The sequence below is a fragment of the Phasianus colchicus genome, chromosome 26 (genome assembly GCF_987193195.1).
Source record: "Phasianus colchicus chromosome 26, bPhaCol1.hap1.1, whole genome shotgun sequence".
NCBI classification, from domain to species: Eukaryota; Metazoa; Chordata; class Aves; order Galliformes; family Phasianidae; genus Phasianus; species Phasianus colchicus.
This window is the reverse complement of record NC_143461.1, coordinates 3,865,236-3,888,091: the sequence shown is the minus strand read 5'-3', so window position 1 is coordinate 3,888,091 and position 22,856 is coordinate 3,865,236. Positions and strand designations below refer to the sequence as shown.

General features: G+C 49.5%; 1 protein-coding gene across 8 annotated transcripts in view; it reads right to left on the bottom strand.

Moving 5' to 3' along the window:
* The window catches only part of FAM117A (family with sequence similarity 117 member A), a 28,900-nt gene that overhangs the window by 1,978 nt on the left and 4,066 nt on the right, over window positions 1-22,856 (bottom strand). For 3 of the 8 annotated variants that reach the window (XM_090125197.1, XM_090125194.1, XM_090125193.1), the window contains 6 exons: window positions 5,668-5,837; window positions 2,288-2,425; window positions 1,641-1,754; window positions 1,174-1,308; window positions 482-704; window positions 43-163 (listed from right to left, as the gene is read on the bottom strand). In XM_090125197.1, coding sequence (XP_089981323.1) covers window positions 43-163; window positions 482-704; window positions 1,174-1,308; window positions 1,641-1,754; window positions 2,288-2,425; window positions 5,668-5,837 — 901 coding nt within the window. Of the gene's footprint in view, window positions 1-42; window positions 164-481; window positions 705-1,173; window positions 1,309-1,640; window positions 1,755-2,287; window positions 2,426-5,667; window positions 5,838-15,471; window positions 16,085-22,856 lie in introns of those variants that run through there. The other 5 variants (XM_090125196.1, XM_031600844.2, XM_090125195.1 and 2 more) reach the window with 5 other exon arrangements.

Genomic DNA, 22,856 nt, shown 5'->3' with positions numbered 1-22,856 from the left:
ACCTCAGCTGAGCTCTCCTCTGCCATAACTCCTCATACTTACGAAGCTTCTTCAAAGGCCCGGACTTTCTCACATCCCTCAGGAGGTTCCCGTTTGAACATGTAGCTGTGGTTGGGCCGAGGAGAGGAAGCAAAAGCCAGGACTGGAGAAGGGCTGCCCTCCTCTACAAGGGATGAAAGACACATTTTAAAAAATTTCTATGAGAATCCAACAGAAGTTTAAGCTAATTCCAAGCATGCTCTTCCAGTACCCCTGTGGGTGCGAGCTAAAACCAAAGCACTTTATCTTTGTAGCTCCCTGCTCATAACCACCATATAGTACAACAGGATAGCACTCACTTGGAGAGTAATTACCAGGACTTAGGAAGTCCATTATTATTCAAGGCGGCTGACATCCCTTCCCACCTCATCTGCAGCTTCCAATCCACCACACAGCCTCCTCATCCTCCCACAGCTTCCCAGCTGCTGGGCTCAGCACTTGCCTTTCTCTTTTGGATCCAACTGCACCTCATCCACAGCAGAGGAGAGTTCTTCTGCCACCAGTCTCACTGGAGTGTGTGGAGAAAGGCGGAGAGGCACAGAAGGGGAAGGAGAAAGCGAGAGACTGCTGCAGCTGCCACTGCTGGGCTCCAGCATCAGGGAGGCATCTCCAGAGTTTCTCGGTGCAGGTGCTGGTGCTCTGTGACCATCTGGGACATCCAAGATCTAGGGAAGAAGCAAAGTCTCAGCAGAACAAGAAGAAACCCACCCCTTTCACCAGAGAAAAGGTGAAGAAGCAGTTGCACCTACAGACAGTATTTTTCAGGGTGCTGGTTCCCAGCAGAGGCTCAGCCACAGACAGAGCAGAAGGACACAGACCCTTCTGCATCCCTTGTAACACACTTCTGCTTACAGGCTGGCTGGGATCACCTCCCACATCTGCATGGTGTGAAGCAGCCTTTGGATGCTGATCTAACACAGTGTCTCAGTGCTGCTGAGATTCCTACTGGCTGATCTCCCACAGCACCAAGTCTAAGGAGGGAAGACAAGAGCCGTTCAGGCAGCTACATGCCTAGAACTGAACACAGAGACCATTCCCATGGCCAAGAAGCAGATACGGGCAGTGAGTGTCATGAGAGAAAAGCATTCAGAGACCATCCAGGAGATTCAGGGTGATCCTTCAACCTTCACTCACCCTCAAAAGTTCTTCATCTCCATGTTCCTTCACAAACACTTCCTCTAGTTCCTGGTTTAGCCCTTCTAGGCTCCTGTGCAAGCAAGGACTGAGCCTCAGAAGAGGAGACGAAGAAAGGAAGCCCGAAGGAGAGTCCTGCAACAACCCAGAGTCAAAGATGTTAGTTGTGACAGCACAAACTCAGCCGTTTCTCAGTTCCATTCTGATGTCAAAGCACTCCAGTGCTCAGCCAGAGCCTTTGAGGAGGCTGACTGGCAAAGACTGACAGAAGAGCCACGTAAATCCACCAAGTGCTGGCCAGAGCACGGGGATCTGCTGAAGCAGTGGAGGAGGAAGAAAAAATGCCCCCCCTCCTCTTTCTCAGACACTGAGCAGAAGTCTAAGAACAGCTGGGATGTCTGCCAGCAGGAGTTTGCACTCCATCTCATTGGGACACACAGTGACAGCAGAGGGAGATGTGAACCTACCCGGAGTGATCCAAGGACAGCGTGGTCCCCCTGCAGCGGGGAGCTCTTCTCCTTTTCTTTGCCACTTCTGCCATTTAGCTTTGTTCGCTGGAGCTGCTGCTTCAGTTTGGCAATCTAGCAAATAAAGTTTCAGCTGCAAAATGAGGCAAGCCAATACACCTCCACCAAAAAAAAAAAAAAATCATATCTTGTCTCTCTCCTCCCCTCTCTCTCAACCCACGAGGGAGTGCCAAAATAGTGACAGTTCCAATCGCACAACAAGCTGCTCTGGCTGCTTCTCCAAGGATGAGCAAAGACTGCCCACAAGGCCTCACCAAAATCTGCCCCTTGGCAATGTGGGCAGTTCCATTGGATGTGGGTTATCTTCCACCTGCAGCATTAGGGCCAGGCCCTGCTGGAACCCACACACACTGTGACACCTACAAGCAATGCACTGAGCTCCAGAGGAGTTTCTTTATAACAGCTGCCTGTGAGATCAGCCTCCTGTCCAAGCACAGCATTAGAGGTGAGAATGAGGGCTAACATCTCATCTCTAATCTCTCATCTACAACCCTGTCCTCCCACTCCCATCCCATGCAAGCAGGAGCCTCCTGCACATCAGCAGCTAACACAGACTTTGCTCAAGTGCTGGGAGTGATCTGTTTTACCTCTCTGCGGTGATCTGTGCTACCCCAGGAAGCAGAACGCTTGTGAGCACTGGAGCTGGCTTTCCCCACTTCTGCATCATGCCAGGACACCGGGGTCTGAAGTGAGGAGAAACAATCACATTTACTGCTCTGAGGCTGCTGGGAGAGTCCGAAAGAATAAAAGTGGTCAACTACTGCTCCTTCACAGCCCTGTTCCAGTCCTCTCCCATTATCACTCAGTAAAGCACTCTGAGATCGCGTTCTTTCAGTACTCACCAAAACCTCACCATTTTAACCAAATTTGTGCCTCTGAAGTAAACTGGACCTCACGGACCTGCATGGCAACAGAGCTGCTCAGCACACAGTGCCTCAATTCCCACGGGTACCTGGCAATGTGAGGCACAGCCATTGCTCCTCACGCCCTGGCGCTGCCTGCACGGGCTGCAGCTCAAAGCAGGGTGACGTAGAGACTCAAGCACTCATTTGTACACAGCAGCCTTACAGGGAGGAAAAGCCTCACCCAGCTGTGAGAACACACAGCTTGCTTCTGAGACCTCAGGCTCCCATTATCGCAGTTCAAAGGCGTAACCAAAAGCAGGGTTTGGCCTGCAGACTCAATGCTGCCGCAGGAGCGCTGGAAGAGCCCAGCTGCCTCTGCTGCTCATGCCTGGCTGAAGGGCTGGCAGCTCTCAGCTGACTCTTGGTGCACAAAAACAGCTCCAGCACACTGCACAGCTGTTTTTTCTAAGCAACAGCTACATTATGAGTATCAATGGCAATCAGAAGGGGCCGTTGATCTGATCAGCCATGGGTGTGAACTTCCTTCCACTGAACTCAGTCCTCCTCAGCGGAGCCTCCAGCATCAGAACGGTCCCAAGGCACATCAGCTGCAGGGCTGCTTTTTCCCAACATCACATGTCAGGCCCTCTCAAAACACCCAGCCCGTGTCCACACTGCCTGCCGTGCTGTGGGAGGCTCTGATAATGCTCCCCTCCTCCATCCTCAGGGACAGGCTGCCCGGAGGTGCAAGGGCCTGAGAACAGCTCCTCTCCAAGCAGCTCTGCATCTCCCCTGAGGCCACTGCGAGAACAGCAGCTGTTGGAAACAGCTCCATAGTCAGCAGGATGACAGAGGCCTCTTCTCTCAAAATGTGTTTTAGTATGTATGTAAACCAAAGGAACAAGGCAAGTTATCTGGAGAGGTACCAGGCTTTCCTTTGGTAACTGGATGCAGGTGACTTCCAGACAGAAATCCAACCCTGCCCCAAGTCACAGGCTCTGAGGCAGCCCCTCTTTGCACTCCCCCCAAGCAGGGTACAACACTCCCACCACAGTGTTTGCTGCCTGGGTCTTCATCCACAGGACCAGTGAGCAGCAGGCATGGCAGCACAGCAGCTGCTTACATTCGGAGTGCAGTGCTCAGTTTGGTTTGACAGAAGCAATCTGCTCAGCCTGAAGCATTACTGTGAGGTCCTGCTGAGCTCAGAGCAGCCTCAGCCGCCCCGTGGAGGAGCAGGCTGCTCCCATAGGAAGTCCTGCAGCTCAGGCTAACCCTACACTTTGAGCACATGGCACATCTGATCTCATTTCCTACCTCAAATAGTCTCTCCTAAACAACTCAGACAGCGTTTGGTGTTTATGCCAGAACATTGTGTCATTTCACATCCCAGCAGATCACGTACGTAGGAAAGCTAAGGAGGAAAGCTAGAAGAGGCAAGACTCAGCTCCATCTCATGTTACTGCTGAAGGCAAGGCTGGGAAGCTCAGCTTCAGCTGCTGGAACAGCCCAGGACGTGAGAAAAACTTAAGGCACCTGAAGCTTCTCAAGCAACAACTCCTTTAACACCCTGCTCTATGGCTGTGACACCCAGAGCACCAAACTACTGCCAAGAAACAGGGCCCAGAAAGGGAGAAGCGATGATTCTTGCAACAGGAAAACCTGAAAATAAAGAATGTATGTGCATCTCGCTCCTTTTCTAGGCAGACTGTCACAGCAGAAGGAAATTACAGAACTTTTTGTACTAACTGTGGCAAAACTGCTTCCTCAGAAAGAGGGGGGAAAAAAAAAAACACTTTGCACAGCAAGATAAAGGCACACGCTGCAGCCATGCACGCTGCTGCCACTCTCCCCCACACTGAGCACCTGCAGTTGTATCTCACTTAACCACCTTACGATAGCAAATCTACAGAGCTCTGCACAACAGCTGATCAGTAGCTGTGGAAGGAGGAAAGTAAACACGTACTGACAGGCAGAGAAAGTCCCAGCTCTGAGAGCTGCTATGCCTGAAAGCATGGAAGGGGCGTCAGCCTCCTGGAGGAACATTTTGTTAGAGCACAGAGCAGGCCACAACAGAGGACTTTATTCCCAGCTTCCACAACAGCCAAGTCATCTGATATACACACAAACCAGTGAAGCACATATGTGAAATGCTGGAGATCACTGCTCCTTTCACTGGCGTGTTGCAAGGTCACATTAGCATTTGCAGATAGCAGAGGAAGGGCTGCAGCACAGCTGGCCCACTGAGCACAGCCAGCAGCTCCATCCTTAGGAGGTGCCCCCACTTTACAGCCTTTCTCCCCAAGGACCAAGTGCAAGGGGAATTGAATGGCTGCAAAGTGCCAGAGCTCACTGCTCACCAATCTGCCTTGAGACAGAAAGGAAGAGTGCATTTCCCTCACTCAGAAATGAAGGTTGACAAATCCTTTCCTTTCCAGAAAGCCCTCTGCAGCACTCCTGGGCACCAGGACTGAAACAAAAGCAGGCAGAACACATTGGGAAAGGACAATGGAAGTTGGAATCCAATTGGGAACTTCCTGCAAACAGCTCAGTAATAAATTGTTGAACAGCAAAGATCAAACAGCAAGTTAACACAGATTGAGTGTGCTAAATAAATGGCTTGCTAAGCTAACGGATGCTCTTATCCTTCTGAATTCCTTCACCTCTGCAGATAGGCGAGCACTATTTGCTGCCATGCAGTAATATTTACAGGTTGCTAAGAGTTCCTTGAGGTCTGGAGCTTTTCCATCCTACAGTAGAGCTGTGCTGTGTTAGTGAGCCCTTCTGTGGGAGCACCCTCACCGTCTCAGCGTGTGGCACACAGCCCATGTGTGTTATATAAGGACTTGGCCCATAGCTGCAAGCCAGAAAAAAAACGAGCAGTGAGCCAGGGCTGGAGCAGAAAGCCAGAGGCCATCTGCCTCCAAACAAGGCCAAGGAAATTCTAACTGCACCGAAATGGAATCATGGAGCTGAAAAGCACAAGGGGAAAAACAGCCTTCCTAGAAAGCTGCAGCTGGATGGAGGGGAAATGCAACTTTTCCTCTCTTTGCCCAGTTTACACCCATTGCAGTTCTGCAGCCCCTTCCTGGCCCAAGAACTTCTTGCACAGCCTGTATCCATACCTGGGTAGCTTTGTCATTCATGCACGAGGCAGAAGCTCCATCAGCATCCCGTGGCCACTGCCCCAGCAGGTAGGAGCCCACGATGGTGTCCAGTGAGGAGGTGCGACGCACGCGGGGCTGCCGGGGCCGGCAGGGTTTCTCTGCAGCAGCAGCAGCACAGGGAACACTCGCTACACAGGAGAGAAGAGAGGAGGACATTAAGGCTTCCAAAGCACAGCTCCAGCAACAGCCATCCCCGCCAGCAAGCCCACGTCCACTGCAAAGATCCCAAGAAGGGAGGGAGCACACAGAACCTGGAAAAGCTCATTCACTTCTTGGAAATCTAAGTGCTAATGAAGGCCCTGAGCTTCCAGTCCTGCAGCAGCAGCAGCTCTGGTGCCCAGGCCATGCTGCTCAGCACAGCACTGCTGCTCCTGGACCATCAGAACCATGCTGCAGAGTGGGTCAGTGAGGGCTGGTGGAGCTCCTGTCCTCCCTTAGCACTGAGCGACAGTGAGATTTTACTGCAGCCCTTCAGTGCCTGCTTGAAACCAGTGATCAGACATTCCAGTCTAAGCCAAAGGAGCTGCTACACGACCAGGTGAAGTGCTCAACAGGGCAACCTTGCTTCTGCATGGGAAAAAAACATCATGATGTGTACAGAGCCCTATTTCTTATTAGCTAGAGCACAATGCTTCAGCTGCAAGAACCCAGGCTCCTCCTGTGGGAAGACCCAGCAGTGATGGGCAGACTGCACGCCTTGATTTCAGCAGAGGAAGCACGCAATCGTCTGCTCCCAGCCAAGGGAGGCCAAGAGAACACCTGCAGAGTTCTGGATCCTGCAGGCAGTCTTGAACACTGACTGCCGTTAGCAGCTGCAGGCACTCACCCAGCAACCAGCAGGAAGGAAGAGCACAACCTGAATGCTGCTGTAACCCAGGGCAGGCTGGCAGGACCCCAGCACCCACCCTGCAGCCCAGTGCCTGCTCTGCCCAGCTTCTCTCTTCTACGAGACCACCCCTCACCTGTGCAGATTTGCACAACAGTACCTACAAACACCAAGAAGGAAAAGCTTCATGTATAGAAGTGGTTCAAACAGCAACACACAGCATAGCTGCCCTTTCCTACAGCCCTGTCACCAGCCCTGCAGCTGAAAGCTGTTATCACCAAACCCAAAAACGCAGCAATCATGAGAGGCAAGTTCAAGCCAGCAGAAAAGTCTGTTTGCATTTCATTTTGATTAGACATGCAAATTACCACACTATTAGAATCAGCCCCATGGCCTCCTGGCAGGGTAGTGAGGCCAGGAGCAGCTCTGCTCCAGGTGTGCTGTGCACAGACATTCTCTCCTTCCTCCCCAAACTCAAGGTAAGGCTGGCAGCGAGTTGACCACATTGAACCCAGAGTCAGGACTGCTCAGCACCACACTGTGTGTGTGCCAAATACCTCTACAGAGGTGTCTCAGCTCTCACTGTTTGGGGACGTGGCTGGGTAAATACCTCTTTTTATCAGCTAAAATACCATTTGAGAAGTGGAATTTGAGTTCTAGATGAGAAGGGTAGGAACAAAAAGCCACGTCGGAGGGCTGGAATAGCATTAGTCCTTGCACCACAGCCACACCTCACAAGGTCCACACAGGATTAAAGGCTTATTGTGCTGGCCCAGCTGGCATCTCAAGACACACTCCCCACTTCCAACAGTTAATAGCCTAAGACAGCTACCACTAATTTAGAAACTTGTTAATGTTTGCAGCTTCCTCTTCAGTGCCCCATCATTCACACCTCCATCCCGTATGGCTGCTGCCCCAGATGCAGCCCACGAGCACCTGGAGCTCAGCAGGGAAACATCCATGGTGCACAGCACCCCATGCACACTACAGCAGCATTGCAGCTCCCGTTAGGAGAACCACAAGGCATGAGCTGGGCTGTGAGCAGCACGCAGGGACAGAAAGGCCGTGCCATGGCTGCAGGGAGCCGGGTGCTGCAGCAGGGTGGAGTGTCCTGTTTGCAGCCCTGAGCTGTTATCAGCACTCTGCACTGAGCTGCACAGCTGCCACCTGGTACCAGTGCTGGGTCTGGGCAGCTCCGCAGCTGAGAAGTGTTGGCTGTGGTGCTTTTGCTTCTCATGTGACAGCAAAGCTGCTGGAGATAAGAGAGCTATCGCTGTGCCTCCAGGAGCCACTGGGCTGCTCCGATTGCTGCACGCATCCTCAAGTTCAGGAGATCAGTGAGAAGCACGCAAGCACAAGCAGGAAGCCTTCAGTATGGAGTTCTGGATCTGCAGGGCCTCTGGTCTTTCCCAGTCACAACATAGGGAGCTCAGAGCTTCCAAAACCATCACCCTGGGCCAGGCCATCATTGCATCTAAAAAGAGAAAGGTCTACAGTCCATTGATTAAAACAATAACCAAAAGGACTCTCCATTTTCCAAAGTCACCATCCAATGAGCAGTACTTCAAGCTGAATCCACAAATGATGGCAAAGAAAAACAGTGCTCCCACTACTGCTTTCTTTTTAGAGTTGTAAAATTTTATTCCTTCCTTTCCTAAATTTCACCCTGGGGAAACCCACCCTCTAACATCAGAAGACTGTTTAGAGATTGAGGGACATGCTGTTCAGACCCTGACATTTTTGGAACACATCCATGAGAAGTCTGTCTTAAAGTGACAGAGCATGAAACAGCCCACATTTCAATACAACCAGCTTTAAAGTGAACCACTGAGTAGTGGGAGCCTCAGCCTCCTGAGTTCTGCACTAACCAGGCATAGGGAATGCTTTGGGATGCAGCTTTCCTCTCAATGGCTTAAGCAAGACCTGTAAGCTTTCCTGAATATTTGTCAGGAAGCATCAGGCTGAAATGGAATCTAAGCAACTGGGTCAATAATTAACTCATGCAAATATCTTCCACCCAACTGTAACAGAAATTACAGCTAATTATTCAAGTTCTGCATCAGCTTCTCTTACCTACACCTTGTAATGCTCTTTACAATGCAGCTCATACCCAGGGGACACTCCTGACTGAGGGCACAATGGTGATCAGCAGTAGAAATGGTGGAAATCAAGATCAGAACTGAAGCTCTGATGTTATAAGCTGTTCAGGTCTCATTTCAGCCTCTCTTGAGGGTGAATCAATCAGACTACCTGACAGGTTGCTGCCAAACAGCACTGAATTCTCAGCAGCAAGCAAGCAGGCCGTTCTATGTGCAATAAAACTTCAAATCCTCTGTTTTGTGCAGCACAGCAATCTGCAGACTGAGGCAGAGCGCTCTGCAGGGGCTCACAGCACAGTCACACCTGACCAGATGGGCATCAAAGCACCAGAGAGCTGAAGCAGCACTGGGAGGGCAGCATGCAGAGAATGGACAGAGCTCCAGACAGATAAGCAGAGGAGACAGTAAATCTCAAGCTTTAACCAGAAATGGATAAGAGATCCAGAGAGGATTGCAAGCATATGGCTACTGAGGGACAAGGAAGGGTCTGGAACCACATCATGAACTGAGTGCCACAGCAGCCCAGCTGGGCAGCCCAGCAAAACCTCTGGCACCCAGCCCTGCCACAGCACTGCAAAGGAAACAATTGACATCTCCACCTCTGGCCACGTTTTAAAGTTTTGGTCCCTTTGTCCTTTAAGAAGATACACAACTCACACTTGTACCAGGATGGGATTTCAGAGCTCTTTGCAATGTACATTAATACAGAAAGGCAGGGAAATCCATCACACCTTCCGGTGAGGAGACAGAAGCTGTGGTTGTACTGCAATCCCCCTCATGACTGTTGCTCAAACCTTAAGAAAAGCAAAAAGCGCACAGCCCTGAGGATAACATCAGATCTGCCTCTGCTTCAGTGCTTCTCCTGCACACGAAATGCTGAGAACAGTGCTGGGAAAGCAGGAGGACTGCAGTGTCCTGCAGCCAAGGGCAAAGAGCACCAACACCTCCAGGCCAGGGGTCTGCAGCACCAGCAAAGGGATCCCAGGCTCTGAGCCCTCCTGGCTGAATGCTGCATCGAGTATAGCTGGACAGAGCTACCATAAATATCACAGTGAGAGATCAGTAAGAGCCAGCAGCAGCTCAGGCTGTTTGGGACAGTCAGAACAGTAGCTCCCTGCCTCGGCCCAGGGACTGGAACTGAAGCTGAGCACCCTTAATGGAGGAAATGAGCTGAACTTTTCACCTTCATCTTAATTCTTTCAAAGTTTGTTTTCCAAATGAGAAAACAATCTGAAGAATTTCAGCTTCCTCAGAGCCTTTGGTCAAAGTGAACATTTCCCCCACTGGGCCAAAGCACTGCAAACCCATCTGCTCCCATTGACAGGAGGGTTGTGTTTCTGGATGGGCTTCTATGCTGAAATTGGTGGAAGATCAGAAGAAAACAGAAGGGCAGGCAGGCAGCCTCTCACAGACTGTAAGGGTGGTTTTGAGACAAGCAAAAACCTGTTCCAACTTCAGATTTTGAGGTAATGCTCACTCTGATCCGGAAAAAGAAAGGTGACCAAGGAGCTGCTCAGATCACCCACATCCCATATCAGAAAAGTGAAACCCCAGCTATGAAAGCAGAGCTGGGGGTGTCTTCCCCCACCCCCCCTTTTTGTTACACCTCTTTAAATCAATTCTGATAAACATCTAGGAACCAAGATCTCAGCGGAAGGCAGGGCCAAGGTGAGGAACCTTTGATTCCTGAGCCCTTGGAAATTTTCCAGTACAAAGTAAAGCAAACAGAGCAAAGACATCCTCAATATTTCTACAGTTACAATCAAGCTGGAAAACAAGGAAAAAGAAGGCTTGTGCTTTATATATGTACAGCTACATAAATCACACCAAGCTGCATGACAAGCCCTTCTCCCTTTCTCTTTCACAGTCATCATTAGGATGAGTTTCAGTTGAGCCTGCAGAACCCAGCATGAAACTATTGAGAAAAGCTCTCATCAGGGAGAAAAAATAAGAATAAAACCACAGGATCTGCTACCCCTTCCTATGGCCTTCCTTGTGCCTTCCACCTGAGGCAGTACAATGGCACAGTTGCCATCAGCTCACTGCTGTACCAGCCTGAATGGCACTGCAGGGCAGCAGCCACAGGACCAAGCCAGGAACTGCACTCAGTAATTCCTGCAGACTGAGAAGATGGCAAAGTGGGAGAAACAAAGGGAGGGCAGGAGCAGCAGCTTTGTGCAGTGGCACACAGGCATCCCAGGCAGGCATGGAAGCAGCCATCTCCCACTGTGCAGACTAACCACACCACCATCTTCAACGCTTGCCTTGTTTCCTCTACAACCGCCCCTGAAAGACCAGGTGCCCTGAATGGCAGCACCACAGGCATAATTTTTAATGCAAAAAGATCTGAGTAATATAAATTCCAAAAGGGAATGGATTTTACAAGACCTGTATCCGTGCACAGACATCTTTTGTATGAGCACAATCACACCCAGCCGACTCGGTGCCATCACCTTGAACTGCACAAGCAATGGGGAAAGTGCCAAGACCGTCCTGCTGCAGTCAATGCAGCTTAAAGGTCTTGCCATGTGCACGCTATTTCAACACCCAAGCTTTGCATAAAAGAGAACTTGCTGCACTTTGGTGCTCAGCATCACTTCTCCAGCAGCACTTGTTTTTTCCTTTGCACCACGTAGTCACACAAGGAAATGTTCACCCCACCTGGAACGGCACAGATCAGTGCCCAGGTTCTTCCAGTTCTTACCCAACAAATGTAAGAACTCAGCTGTGCTCCATACAGCTCTGTGAGACAAACCCCAGCTGATAGAAAGATCCAGAAGCAAACATCCATGTAGGGTAAATGAGCTGAGCGTTCCTCCGGAGCATTCTGCTATAAAAGGGGCAGATCAAACTCACTGCACGGTCCCATCGCTGCTTCCTGCACAGTTCCCTTTAAATGTCATCTCCAGCATTTGAAAGCAGGGATAAAACTTGTTTCACCCACAGAACGTCAACACAAGTCAAGATTAGTTATAGATGTGTCCTTTGTTTCCCCTTTCCCACACCCGTATCCACAGGCTGACAAACTGGGAGCAGCAGGTTTAGATGGAAGGTATGATCCGTATCAGCTGAGGACTGCAATGCCATGAATGGGCTCCAATTACTCGTCCAGAAACTTGTTCTACATTAAACAAAGCCACCTGCAATGCTCCGACCCCAAGCCTGAGCCACGCATTGTGCTCAGCTGTTTTATACCAGCAGTGATTTGATTTCATAGGACAGAAGCAGGATTCTTCCTGGAGAGCACAGCAGCAGGACATCTCCAGGGCTTTCCCATCCCAAATCAGTCTCCACACAACTGCTTTTCCCCACTTGCAGCTCTGCCTGTGCTTAACCCTTTATTTCTATCAGCCTGTTTTCCCACAGCAAAACCCTGAAGGCAAAAGCAGAACTCCTGAGTGATGAATCCCAACGTTTGGGAAAGCAAAGTTTGCAAACTGCCATTGGCACAGCGCAGCAGTTTTTCCATGACAGTTCTCTGCATCCACACTTGAGGGCTTTTGTTTCTTCTTTGGAAAGCTGGTACCCAACAAACTGCTCCTTCTGATACACCTTCCCTACAAGTTCTCAGTTTCACACCAGGCATGTGATACAGACCATGCAGATCTGTGTGCTCCTTGTTCATTTGCTTAAGCACCCCCTTAAACAGCTGCAGGTGTCAAAGAGTGTAAAGGGAAACTCAGGAGCAGATACCCAGACACCACAAACATCTGGAGAGCTATTTTGGTAATGAGAGCCTTCACACACATCCCCAGGATACAGAAACACCAATGGGTACCAATTCCTAAAGCAAACACAGTGAGGTCTGAAGTAGTTACCATATTCAACTAGTAAGATGAGGGAGGCAGAAAGGAGACCCTTACACTCATTATTTGAGGCCTGCAAAGGGAAGAAGAGACACTGTTACCAGCACTGCTCTATCACCATCAAGTAGGCAGCATTTCCAAGAGGTAAACAGACATTTTCCTTCTGCTAAACTTACACTCAGATGGTACTGCCTACAAATAGTGTCCCACTCATCTAGCATGGCTTTCATTCAGATACCAAATAAAGATATTTGGCAGTCTGCTTACTTCAGGATCCATGCAGCAAAACAACTGGACATCTCAGAAGCAAGTTGAGCAGGCAAGCAATGAAATCCCAAGGAGATGAGTCAGCCCAGCTAACCAGCTTCCTGAAAAGCTGCAAGGCACACACAGGTCTGGAGCAGCAGTGCTGGTGAGGGAAGCCTGCTGGCCATCAGTGAGGATTCAGACTCGGAGGGTCACAAGGGGCGTGAATTGGTGCACAGCACTTGTCAGACACTCCTGGAGGACGACCTGCAGTTCTGTTGTTGTCCTTCTTCTTTGCCACACCATCACTGACAAACCTGCACAGGGCTTAGAAGACAAAGGCAGAACCTCACCTCCTTCCAAGGAATCAATTCCAGCACTGCTTAGAAGAGCAGCTGATAGGCAGCTGCTTGTCCAGCCCTGCACCCTCACTTACTCTCATTTTAATGAAGCGTTCTAAAAACTGCTGAACTCATAACACAAAACACGACTTTGCTGTTCTACTGTATTCCATCTTCTTTTTCTCTGCGCATGATCCAATTAAGACAGCTAAGCTTGCTTACCTGCTTACGTTCTCAAAATGCTACGTTCACACATTAAAATGCAAGCTCCTATTTCAATAATCCTATTGCTCTAGAGCTACAGTGGAAAAAGCATAAAGACTTCTGGTTGTCTTACTTTAGAAAACCAGGTTTCAGCTCCGTGATGACGAAGACTGGAGCTCAAAGCAACTCGAGCATGGAGGTCTGAGGGAGGAACTTCCAATGCTTCAGGAGCTTCAATGTGGGCTTGGGAGGAAACAACCCAGAGCACACACAGCACAAGCAGTGCCATGGGCTGCTTTAAGCTTCAGGCTCTCCATCCCCATGGAGCCCCATCAGCCCCAGGGACCACCTCACTTGGGAGAAATGAACGCAGCAGGGACGGATCTGGCCTGAACATGGAGGAAACCAGAATACATACCTACTTCACCACTGAAAGCCAAAGCACTTTCAAGATGATACAGAATTTAAAAAGACAGCAATGCCACAGATCAGAATGCCTAGCAATGAATGTGATATCTTGATTTCTAAGCAGCAAGTCAACTCCTTTAAAAGACTCTCAGCCCAACTTCCTGGCATCCCCCAGCTTCAGCTCTCCCTTTCAACAGAAGCCCTTTGAGAGACTCAACAGCTGCTCCTCGTTTCAATGGGATCCTCTATTATCAGAGCAGCTGCAGGATCAGCTCCTGGATCTCACAGCATCTCTCTCAGCACAGAGATCCCTGTAAAACCAGGCAGCTCCAGAGCAATGCAGAAAGGCAGCTGAGACAGAAAGGGAAGAGGTGACAAAGCAGCACGTTTCCACCCCAGCTCCCAAAAGGTGGGAGCAGAGCTCTCAGATGGTGAATCACCACGATAGCAGTTTTTGGTTAAAGCCTGCCAGTGTGCTGCTCCCACACACGCACGGAGCAAATTGAGGCTTACGACTGAAGCAGAGAGCAATGGAAATTCAAACACTTACAAAACTGCATACGAAATGCCTATGATCAAGAGGAAAAAATCAAGCTGCTACAGCCCCAGCAGTGAGGCACAGAGCCAGGAAGAAATGAAGAGCAGCAATTCTGGTTCGTGTCAGTGGAGCTGCAGCCTTTTTGCCCTGGGAAAGCTGCACGCTGCCGTGTGCAGGCACAGAACTCAGCTCCCACAGCTGAAGGCTGCAGGCAGCCTCCTGCCTCTCCTTTCTTTGAGGTTTGATTTTTGGTAACATCTGAAGCTACCGAATAATTGCCCTATTAGCAGCAAGTTCACCTTCCTTTCAGCACACTGCTGAGAAGGAAGAAGAGCCTAGCACTCAACATTTATTCCATTAACTTATTTCAAGTTTAAATTGAGCAAGTAGCTTTTTAATAGCTCCTCCGATCAATGCAAACCCTGCCAGGGGCACGAGAGACTCAATCCCAAGCAACGAAGAGCACAGTGCTTCGGGAAAGGCTATTAAATCTCATTTTGGGACGGGCTGCAGCACTCCTTTCTGCAGGGCAGAGAAAGCAGCAGCTGCATTCAGCACGGGAGCAGCACGTTGTTTCCCCGGCCGAGCAGGCAAACACCCCTCGCTGCCATGCAGTCCCGGTGAAGGTTACAGTTAAGACCCTTTGGTTGCTGTCTGAGCGTTTCTCGCTGTAATTCACAGCCAAAGGAGAATCCGACCCCCAGGAGCAGTCCCACGAGCAGCTCATCCATATGCACATAAAGGAAAGCCGAAGGCTGAGAAGCGGTCACCAAAAAGTTCTATTTCAATCAGCGTTTCTGAAGTAGTTAGGGAGAAACCTCCACGATGCGACTGAGGATGAATTAGGGGAAATCGAGTCATCGCCGCTGTAACACGGCGGTACCGAACAAAGGGCCGGGTTTTGGGAGCCACCCCCGAGCGGAGCTCTCCCCACGCGTGGGGCCGGAGCTCGGCTTTGTCCCGACCGTTCCCCTGCCCCCTCCCCCAGCCCCCCCCGCAGTCACGTTCTGCTTTCCCCAGGCCTCTCCTTCCCCTCCCTTCCGAGTTTCGGCCCCAGCTCCACGCGCTGCCCCCGGGCCGTTCGGAGGTGACTGTAACGCCCGAAAGACCCGAGCGCAGCCGCGCAGCACCGCCCGGGGCCGGGTGGGGGGGAGGGAGTTGATATTACAGCACACCGCGGCTGCGCCCCGGGACCAGACGCTGCCTGTGCCCGGGAGGGGTCCCCCGGTGCCGGTTACAACCCCCAACACAGCCCCACCGGAGCTCGGTTGGTGGAGGAGGTACCCGCAGTTACCTGCCCGGCCCCCGTCTCCGCTGGCGCCGCGGCGCTGCTGGAGCTGGAAGGGGACGGTAGCGCGAAGCGGCTGGAGCCCCCCCGCCCCGCCGCGGCAGCAGGAGGTGCCCGCGGCACCCGCCATGCCCGGCCCGACCCGCTGCACTGAGCACCCACCGCCGCTGCCACCGCTTTTCAGCGCTCGGGGGCGGGGTTAGCGGGAGGAGCCCGGTGCTCATTGGGTGGCTACGGCGAGGCTCCTCCCACTTAGCAGCAGCCAACGAGGACGCCTCGCGAGGTCCTCGCCGCACGCGCTGTAGCTGTAGCCAATCGAAAACGCTGCCATCCTTCAGAAACGTCATCCCTTTCGTCAGAGCCAGTCACAAACGAACGAGTTCCTCAAGTCCCGCCCCCTCGCCCTCCTCATAGCCACAGCAAAACCAATCACCACAGGAGAACGCCACGGAAATCCCGCCCTACCGCGTGGGACCAATCGCGTGCCCTTCCCAGCTCCCTTCCCCTTCCTGGCAAACACCAATCGGAGCGAGTCGCCAGTGTTTGTGTTCGGCGGCCCGGCGGCCAATCAGCGGCGGGGCACGCTGCGGCGCTCACGCCCCCGGACGCGGTTTCTCTTTCGCCTTCGCAGGCCGCTCCCCCGCACTCACGGCTGGAGGCGCCGGGCCCGGCCCAGACAAAGAGAGCCGGGCTCGAGGCCCTGGCCCAATTTATACCGGTGCTGTTGTGCCACATGCCACCCACCATCCCCTAAACGTACGGCTTTTTTTTCCTTCGTGGAGACTCCCGCAGCTTGCTGAGTGCATGGCCTGACACTGTGCTGCGAACCAGAAAGTAGAGCAACACCCACACCCATGGGGTAAGCACCGTGCTGGCACCCCCACATCTGCCCCGCTATGGGCCAGCTGTGCAAACAGCCAGCCAAGGTGTCAGGCATGCATAGAGCAGCCTCCTGCCTGCTCTATTCCCAACCTTCAGCCCTCAGATCTGTGCTCCTGAGCTGAGCTTTGTGTAAGTTGCTTGCTGTCTTCTTTTCCACCCATGCTCACATTTGTTCTTTGTCTTTCAGCCATAAAAATGTGCTGTAGAAGGAAAATCTAATGCAACTTTTACTGCCAAGTGAATTCGCCATTTTTTCTGTGTGCCTCAGACACCTGAAATGCAGAATGTCTCAGCAGAAGACCTCCCAGGTTGAGCTTAAATACATACACACATATACAGTGGTAAAGCAGAAGCGCTGGGATACAGCAGGGCAGCTCTGCCAGACACAGGTATGGTCATAATGCGGCCTGCTGCCTGTGCTTTGCAGAGCCCTGCTGCTCAGCCTGCTCTTGGGCCTCAGCCCTCTGGGAAGGACTTCAGGAGAGGGGGAACGTTCAGGATTTTTGGGGAGACAATGCAGCTTTGCAGTGCTCAGCACGTGGAAATCTGATCAGGGGCCTTTTTTTGCAAGCTTTGGCTGCTGTAGTGGCTCAGTTCCTTTTGTCCTGGACCTCTCAGCAAATGCAGACTTCTCTCTCTCCCTATCCAGGGCTCTCAGCAGCCAGCCATTACCATCTTTTGACTTTCTGTTCCATAAGGATCACTCCTGATGATAGGTGCCACTTAAATCTCCCCATTATAGGGGAGGTATTTTGGTTGTTATTCCTCAAATAAAAGTCATTATGATTCACCCTTTCTTCTAACCATACCTCTGCCAAACCCACAGCAGAATGCCCACTTTAGGTCCCAGCTTGCACTCCGCCTGCAGTGGGGTGCAGCTGTGGGGGATTAGGGCAAGGAAGCACCCATCCCAGTGCAAAGGGTGGGGCAGATTGGTCCCATCCAGGCTTTCTGGGAAGCTGTGGTATGGCTAGATAAGAGAAGGGGGATGGCATGAGATGGCAAAGTAGCCTGGGCTTTGTGCCAGTCTCTCTGAGAGGAGAGGTTATGACAACAGCAGGCAGTTGGCCTCCCCCAGTGACTATCACAGCAGAGCAGCACTCCCCATCCTCTTCCTGTATCTCTGCTCACAAGGCCGCCTGTTTCTATTTGCATGTAATCAGGCAACAGATGGGAAACTAGACAGTGCAATCTTCTTGCTTCTAGAAAAACCCTGCAGGGGAAGAGGCAGCGAATATTGCAGTGCTTCAGTTGCTGAAGGAGGACAGAACGTACCTCCCGATGGAACCAAAGATGAGATAAAAGCCACAGCTTTGGTTATTAGGTCGTGGTAAACAAACAGAATGCCACCCATCAAACTAATCAGCCCTATCTCTTCTAGCAAGGAGTACTGCAAGATCTGATAACACTCAAGAATCACAGCTGTACAAGGAGGCACAGTGATCCCTGTTCAGGACTGTGTTAAGAGTTGGAGAACATTCCAGAACAGCAGCACCATTAAGGGCAATTCTGGGAGTTAAACAGTTAAACTGTTTTCTGGTGAATGCTTTTATCTATGCATTCCTTCTCTCAACCTAAAATTAAGTTTTAAACAAAGCAAAGGTCCTCAGGTGCCTGCTTTCCCAACAGTTCTTCATATTCCAGCTCCCAAGGCAGAAACAAGGTAAAAATCACACCAAGCAGAACTTCAAAGTTCAGCTGCCATTCTGCATACAGACATTCCTTCATATCAAGGATGCCCTTCCTGAAAATATTTCCTCCCCAAAACACACAGCAGCAAAACACAGATGTTCAGGGGGACATAAAGTATTCTTAAAGGCCAAACAGAGGAACTGTGACTTCTTTCTACTGCAGGCAGTTCACTCAGCCTTCTTCCAGGACTCTCTGTCAGTCCTTCCAGCCTACAAATTCAAATTCACCTTTCGGTTTCTTTGCCACACTTTTAAGGCACCACAATTTGAACCCAATACTTACAGCTGGAACAAAGTAAAAATATTCACTCCTCTGTGTTGTTTTGTTTTAGCATAAAGGTCACACAGCTGTGCCTCTGGCTGTTCTTACCATATCTCATGCTAAAAATACTGCAAGGACTATTCAGATGAAAGTGGTTCAGCACAACTAAGCAAAGCACCATGTTGTCTCAAGTCCAAGTTTTGCTTTCATCAAATGTTTCCTCCAAGCTTTAAAAATCTACATTTTGTTTTATTACATAGGAAGAAGCAAGACATCACCAGCTGTTACCTATCAAGGGGCTGCAACCAGCCAGCTCAGATGAGCTGCACATTATCAGCCAGCTGAATTTGTTTCATTTGCAACAAGATCAGCCCTTGCTGTGCCATTGCTGGGGAGAGATACACCACAAACAAGCGTTGTAAAATTAAAGCTCCTACATTCCTGCAGGCTACGCTCTAGCCTACGCAATGTAGTCACCTCCCAGTAATTAAGTTTCCTAATGATGTGCTGCATAGTAGCAGAAGTAACAAGCTTTTACAACTGCTCACAGGCTGCAGGTCAAGGATCCATCTTATCATACCGTGTCTGTTCACTCCTATTGCATCTGCTACAGCGGTTTCCACAGCTTTTTCTCCTCGCACAGAGTTGACCAACCTCACCACTGGTTAACTCTCCTCAGCTTTCAGAGCCCTGGGCAGACAGTCATTTCATCACAATGAGCAAACACCACAAAGCTTTAGGGTTCTCTTATAGCTATGGACTGACCTACGCAGCACGCTCCAGAAAGCAGCCTTTAATGCTACAGCATTGCCCAGCTCCTCAGCTTACAAGCATGCAGCAAAATAACTTTGTTTAACAGGCCTGGCTTTACCCTCCCCAATTTACTCCTTCAAGTACAACCTACTTCCCACCCCAGAACAGCTACGTGGAAATAACAAGCAGACAGGAGACATGCAAGGCTGAACAGATGTCACTGCAGTGCTGTCATTCTAGTGCAGCGCTCAGGTCCCAAATGAGAGACATTTCTGGCTGTTCGCTACGGGTAGGAGCAGACAGAGCTTAGATTTAAAGTCCTGATCAGCTGAGCATGAACGTGGAAGATCAAAGGGTCATTCAGCACACAAGCTCAGCTTTCCCTCATTGTCCTTAAACAAAATTCCTCTCACTCTAAACCGTGTAGTAAAACGCCTGTCTGCCTCCCACCCTGTCTCCAAGAGAGACGGCTGCATTTCACTACTGGACAGTTTCTGCACTCAAATGTTTTGAGATGAAAAGCCCTATGGAGTAAGATAAATACAACTGCCGTTTATTAAAAGAGTCTAACACATTATTCACCAGACCAGCCAAGCTATTTCACAGTCTGGTCATGCTTGCAGTGAAAACAGTGGGAGTTTTGGGAACAAAGTATAAGCTCTGCTAAGAGTAAGGAGACGTTATGAAATGGATTGCTTTCACTAAGTCATGGAAAGGCAGGAAGCATCTCCTAACAGCATGAATCATCAATAAAACAGAAAGGAAGATTGCACCTCCAAGTATTCATTGACGTCCAGCACTGCCAACATCAGAACAGAGCACGTAAATGAATGCAAGGACCAAGGAGAACAGACAGATGGATACAAACCAGGGAGGCACTCAGAGCCAGGAGAGTAGCTCTCATTTAAACAAATAGTGTAAGCAGCAGTGCCTGGTGCAGGAAGAGCTATAACAAAGCACAACAAACACCTTCAGCATATCCACTGCTGCTTGCTTCCCTTCTACCCACTACAACAGCCTCCTGATCATCCCACTGCTATGACCCTGAAGTCCATCCTAATGGAAAACAGACACAGAAGGAAATAAATTTACTATCTTGTTTGGGATCCTTTCATCACATGCTTGAAGAAGCTTGGACACAGGATTTCTGCTTTGCTTCTTTATCACCATTAGTATGAAGGCATTCAGAGCAACTCCCAGCCTTGTGCCAGGCCATGCACCTATGCAGGAGCTGGCATTACGTAAAGGATGCCAGGACCTGCAATCTACAATGACAGCTCCCACTTACCTGAAGAGATGACCTTACTTCTCCTCCCATTCCCAACCACTTGTGTTCAGAAATTATCAATATAATTTCCTAAAATAATACAAGATGTAAAATGTTAACTACCAAGGAATGACAGCTTGCTTAGGGGAACGTGTTAAAGAATAGAAGGAGAAGCTTTATGTTCTCAGGATAGTCAAGCCCCTGGTTTCTCAGCTGGCAAAAAGAAATGTCAGCAAGGAGAGCTCTAGCTCACCCATCTGCCACTGCCTGGCAAACCACAGCTGCTCAGTCACACAGCACCACCTCTCTGCTTCCTGAAACTGAATTAGATTAGAAAATGTTAGAAACGTGATACAGAAAAAAAAAATATGTTTACATAAAAGGCTGTATTTGGCACAAGGATATAATTCTCTCAGATACCAGGCAGTCCCAAGATGAGCTCCAGAAAAAACACTGCTGAGCCTTTTGAGAACATGAAGCCTGTGAATTTTGAAGCACAGGTAAAGAAAACTGCGTGGTAACAACTGGCACAAAGTAATTAGGAAAAAATGCAGACACTGAAGAAAATAACCTACTTGGCTCACCTCATAGCTCAGTAAGCCAGGAGTTCATATGGGAAGAAACAGTTTTTTGCCATGAATAATTACAAAACCAGGAGTTTTAAAGGAAGTCAGCAGTTCCAGCTGGCACATAAACCTTACCCTAGGAACAGCCATTTTGCTGCACTGCACTTCAAATAGGACACAAGCCCCCAAAAGCAGTAACACTGCTCACCCCAATCTTTACTTATTTGACACTATATTGTTTTCTAGATATAGACACAAAGGACAGTGAACCTTAACATAAAAACAGATAAAAGTGACTGATTCCATCTTGAGACACACTTCCTCCAGTTACATTCCCCATCCATTTTGTATAGGCAGTTTGCATCCATTACTGGAGAAAGTAAAAACAAATTCTGCCCTCACCATACGCACACATGACCCCTTGTTAACATCCTCAAAGTTCTTGCTATAATCAAGTTATTTAGGACAGCTGGAAACTGAGCTACTAAATCTCTGCTGGTTGCCCACAGTACCACAGTCAGTTTCAAGGAAAGAACTGCCCAGAGGCTCAGAAATGCCAAACAGGATTAAAGTTTGGCCTTCACATCCCACATTGGTGCCATGTGCCAGTGACAAACGTTTCTTACACCTGTGGAAGTTTGTGTCACTGGGCTGAACAACATGAGCAGAGTTTTCCTTTAAGGAAGCATGGAGTGGACTTGATTGATTAGGAAGCAAGGCATTAACATCAGTGCCAGGCAGTTGGGGAACACTGCCTAGACTGGAAGGAATGTATTAAAGGAGCAGATCACAAATCCAAAAGCAGACAAGAGTCCAAAAAACACCCTCATTTTGGCAGGAACAGGACAAGGATGGCATAAAAATATCTTCCCTACCAATAGGCTTTGGTCCTGCTAGGGCAAAATGTACTTTTATTGCAACTATTTAATAAGTAGATTATGCTATGAGACCCAGGGGAGGCAGGGAGGAGGGGAGGGAGGAAAGCAGGAAGTGTGGCTATATTCAGCTGTAACTAAGTGTAAAACTTCTGCTTTCAGACTCAGACTGGATCCTTTTTCCGTTACAATTAAAAAAACAACAAAACAGATGCAGGCCAAACTGGCTTGATTTTCCTTCTGTTGCCATAAAACACAGGCTCTACTCAGATGTCTGCATGCCAGAGCCCCTGGGGAAGGAGTGAGTAGGTTTCTGTTCAGGTCAACTAAAGCACTCCTATACAACGACAGCAAGTTGTGTTCTGTAAGGCCTTCAGCTCAATGCACAGTACATGGCTGCAATTCTCCTAAAAGGGTTTTCCTGACTATTTATACCCACAAGACAGCATCCATTCGAATCTAAACAAGCTTCAGGCTTAAAAATAATAATAATAATAATGCCACCCACTCCCTCCCCAGACATACAGTTTGCTAGGCTCCTGTTCTGTTTTATCAGAGAACAGGGCATGGAAGAAATGAAACAGGTCGCTTATCAGCTGCTGAACTGTCTGCAAACAAATCCTCAAAACTGGAGTTTTTCAGATGTGCAACAGCTGGTATTCACGTGGAAGTGAAAAAATAAAGATACCATGCCAACATACAAATCAATTCAGTCTGAAGTGATTTCACCACTATTACTGTCTGAACTAAATCCATTTGTTGCTGTTGGGTTTATTTCTGATGTGTGCTAAGGCCCGGAGGAGAGCTGGTCTCCTCACTGCTGAACAGAAGCCAAGGCTCAGAAAATACCTAGAGCTATGCTTGTTGTCAGCCCAGGTTCCACACCCTGTTTTCTATAAATTCTGTATTTTGCACCTTCTGCCATTTGCATACACATACCAGCAATTAACTCGCTTGCATGTCACTGTCTGTACTTTGTTTAATCCAGTCAATAACCAAATTTAAGCTTCTCACTAGTCACAGTAAACATAATTTAGGCTCCATCCCCTGCTCTAAAGAAGAGCCAAAGTAGATCAGGTTGCTCAGGGACCTATC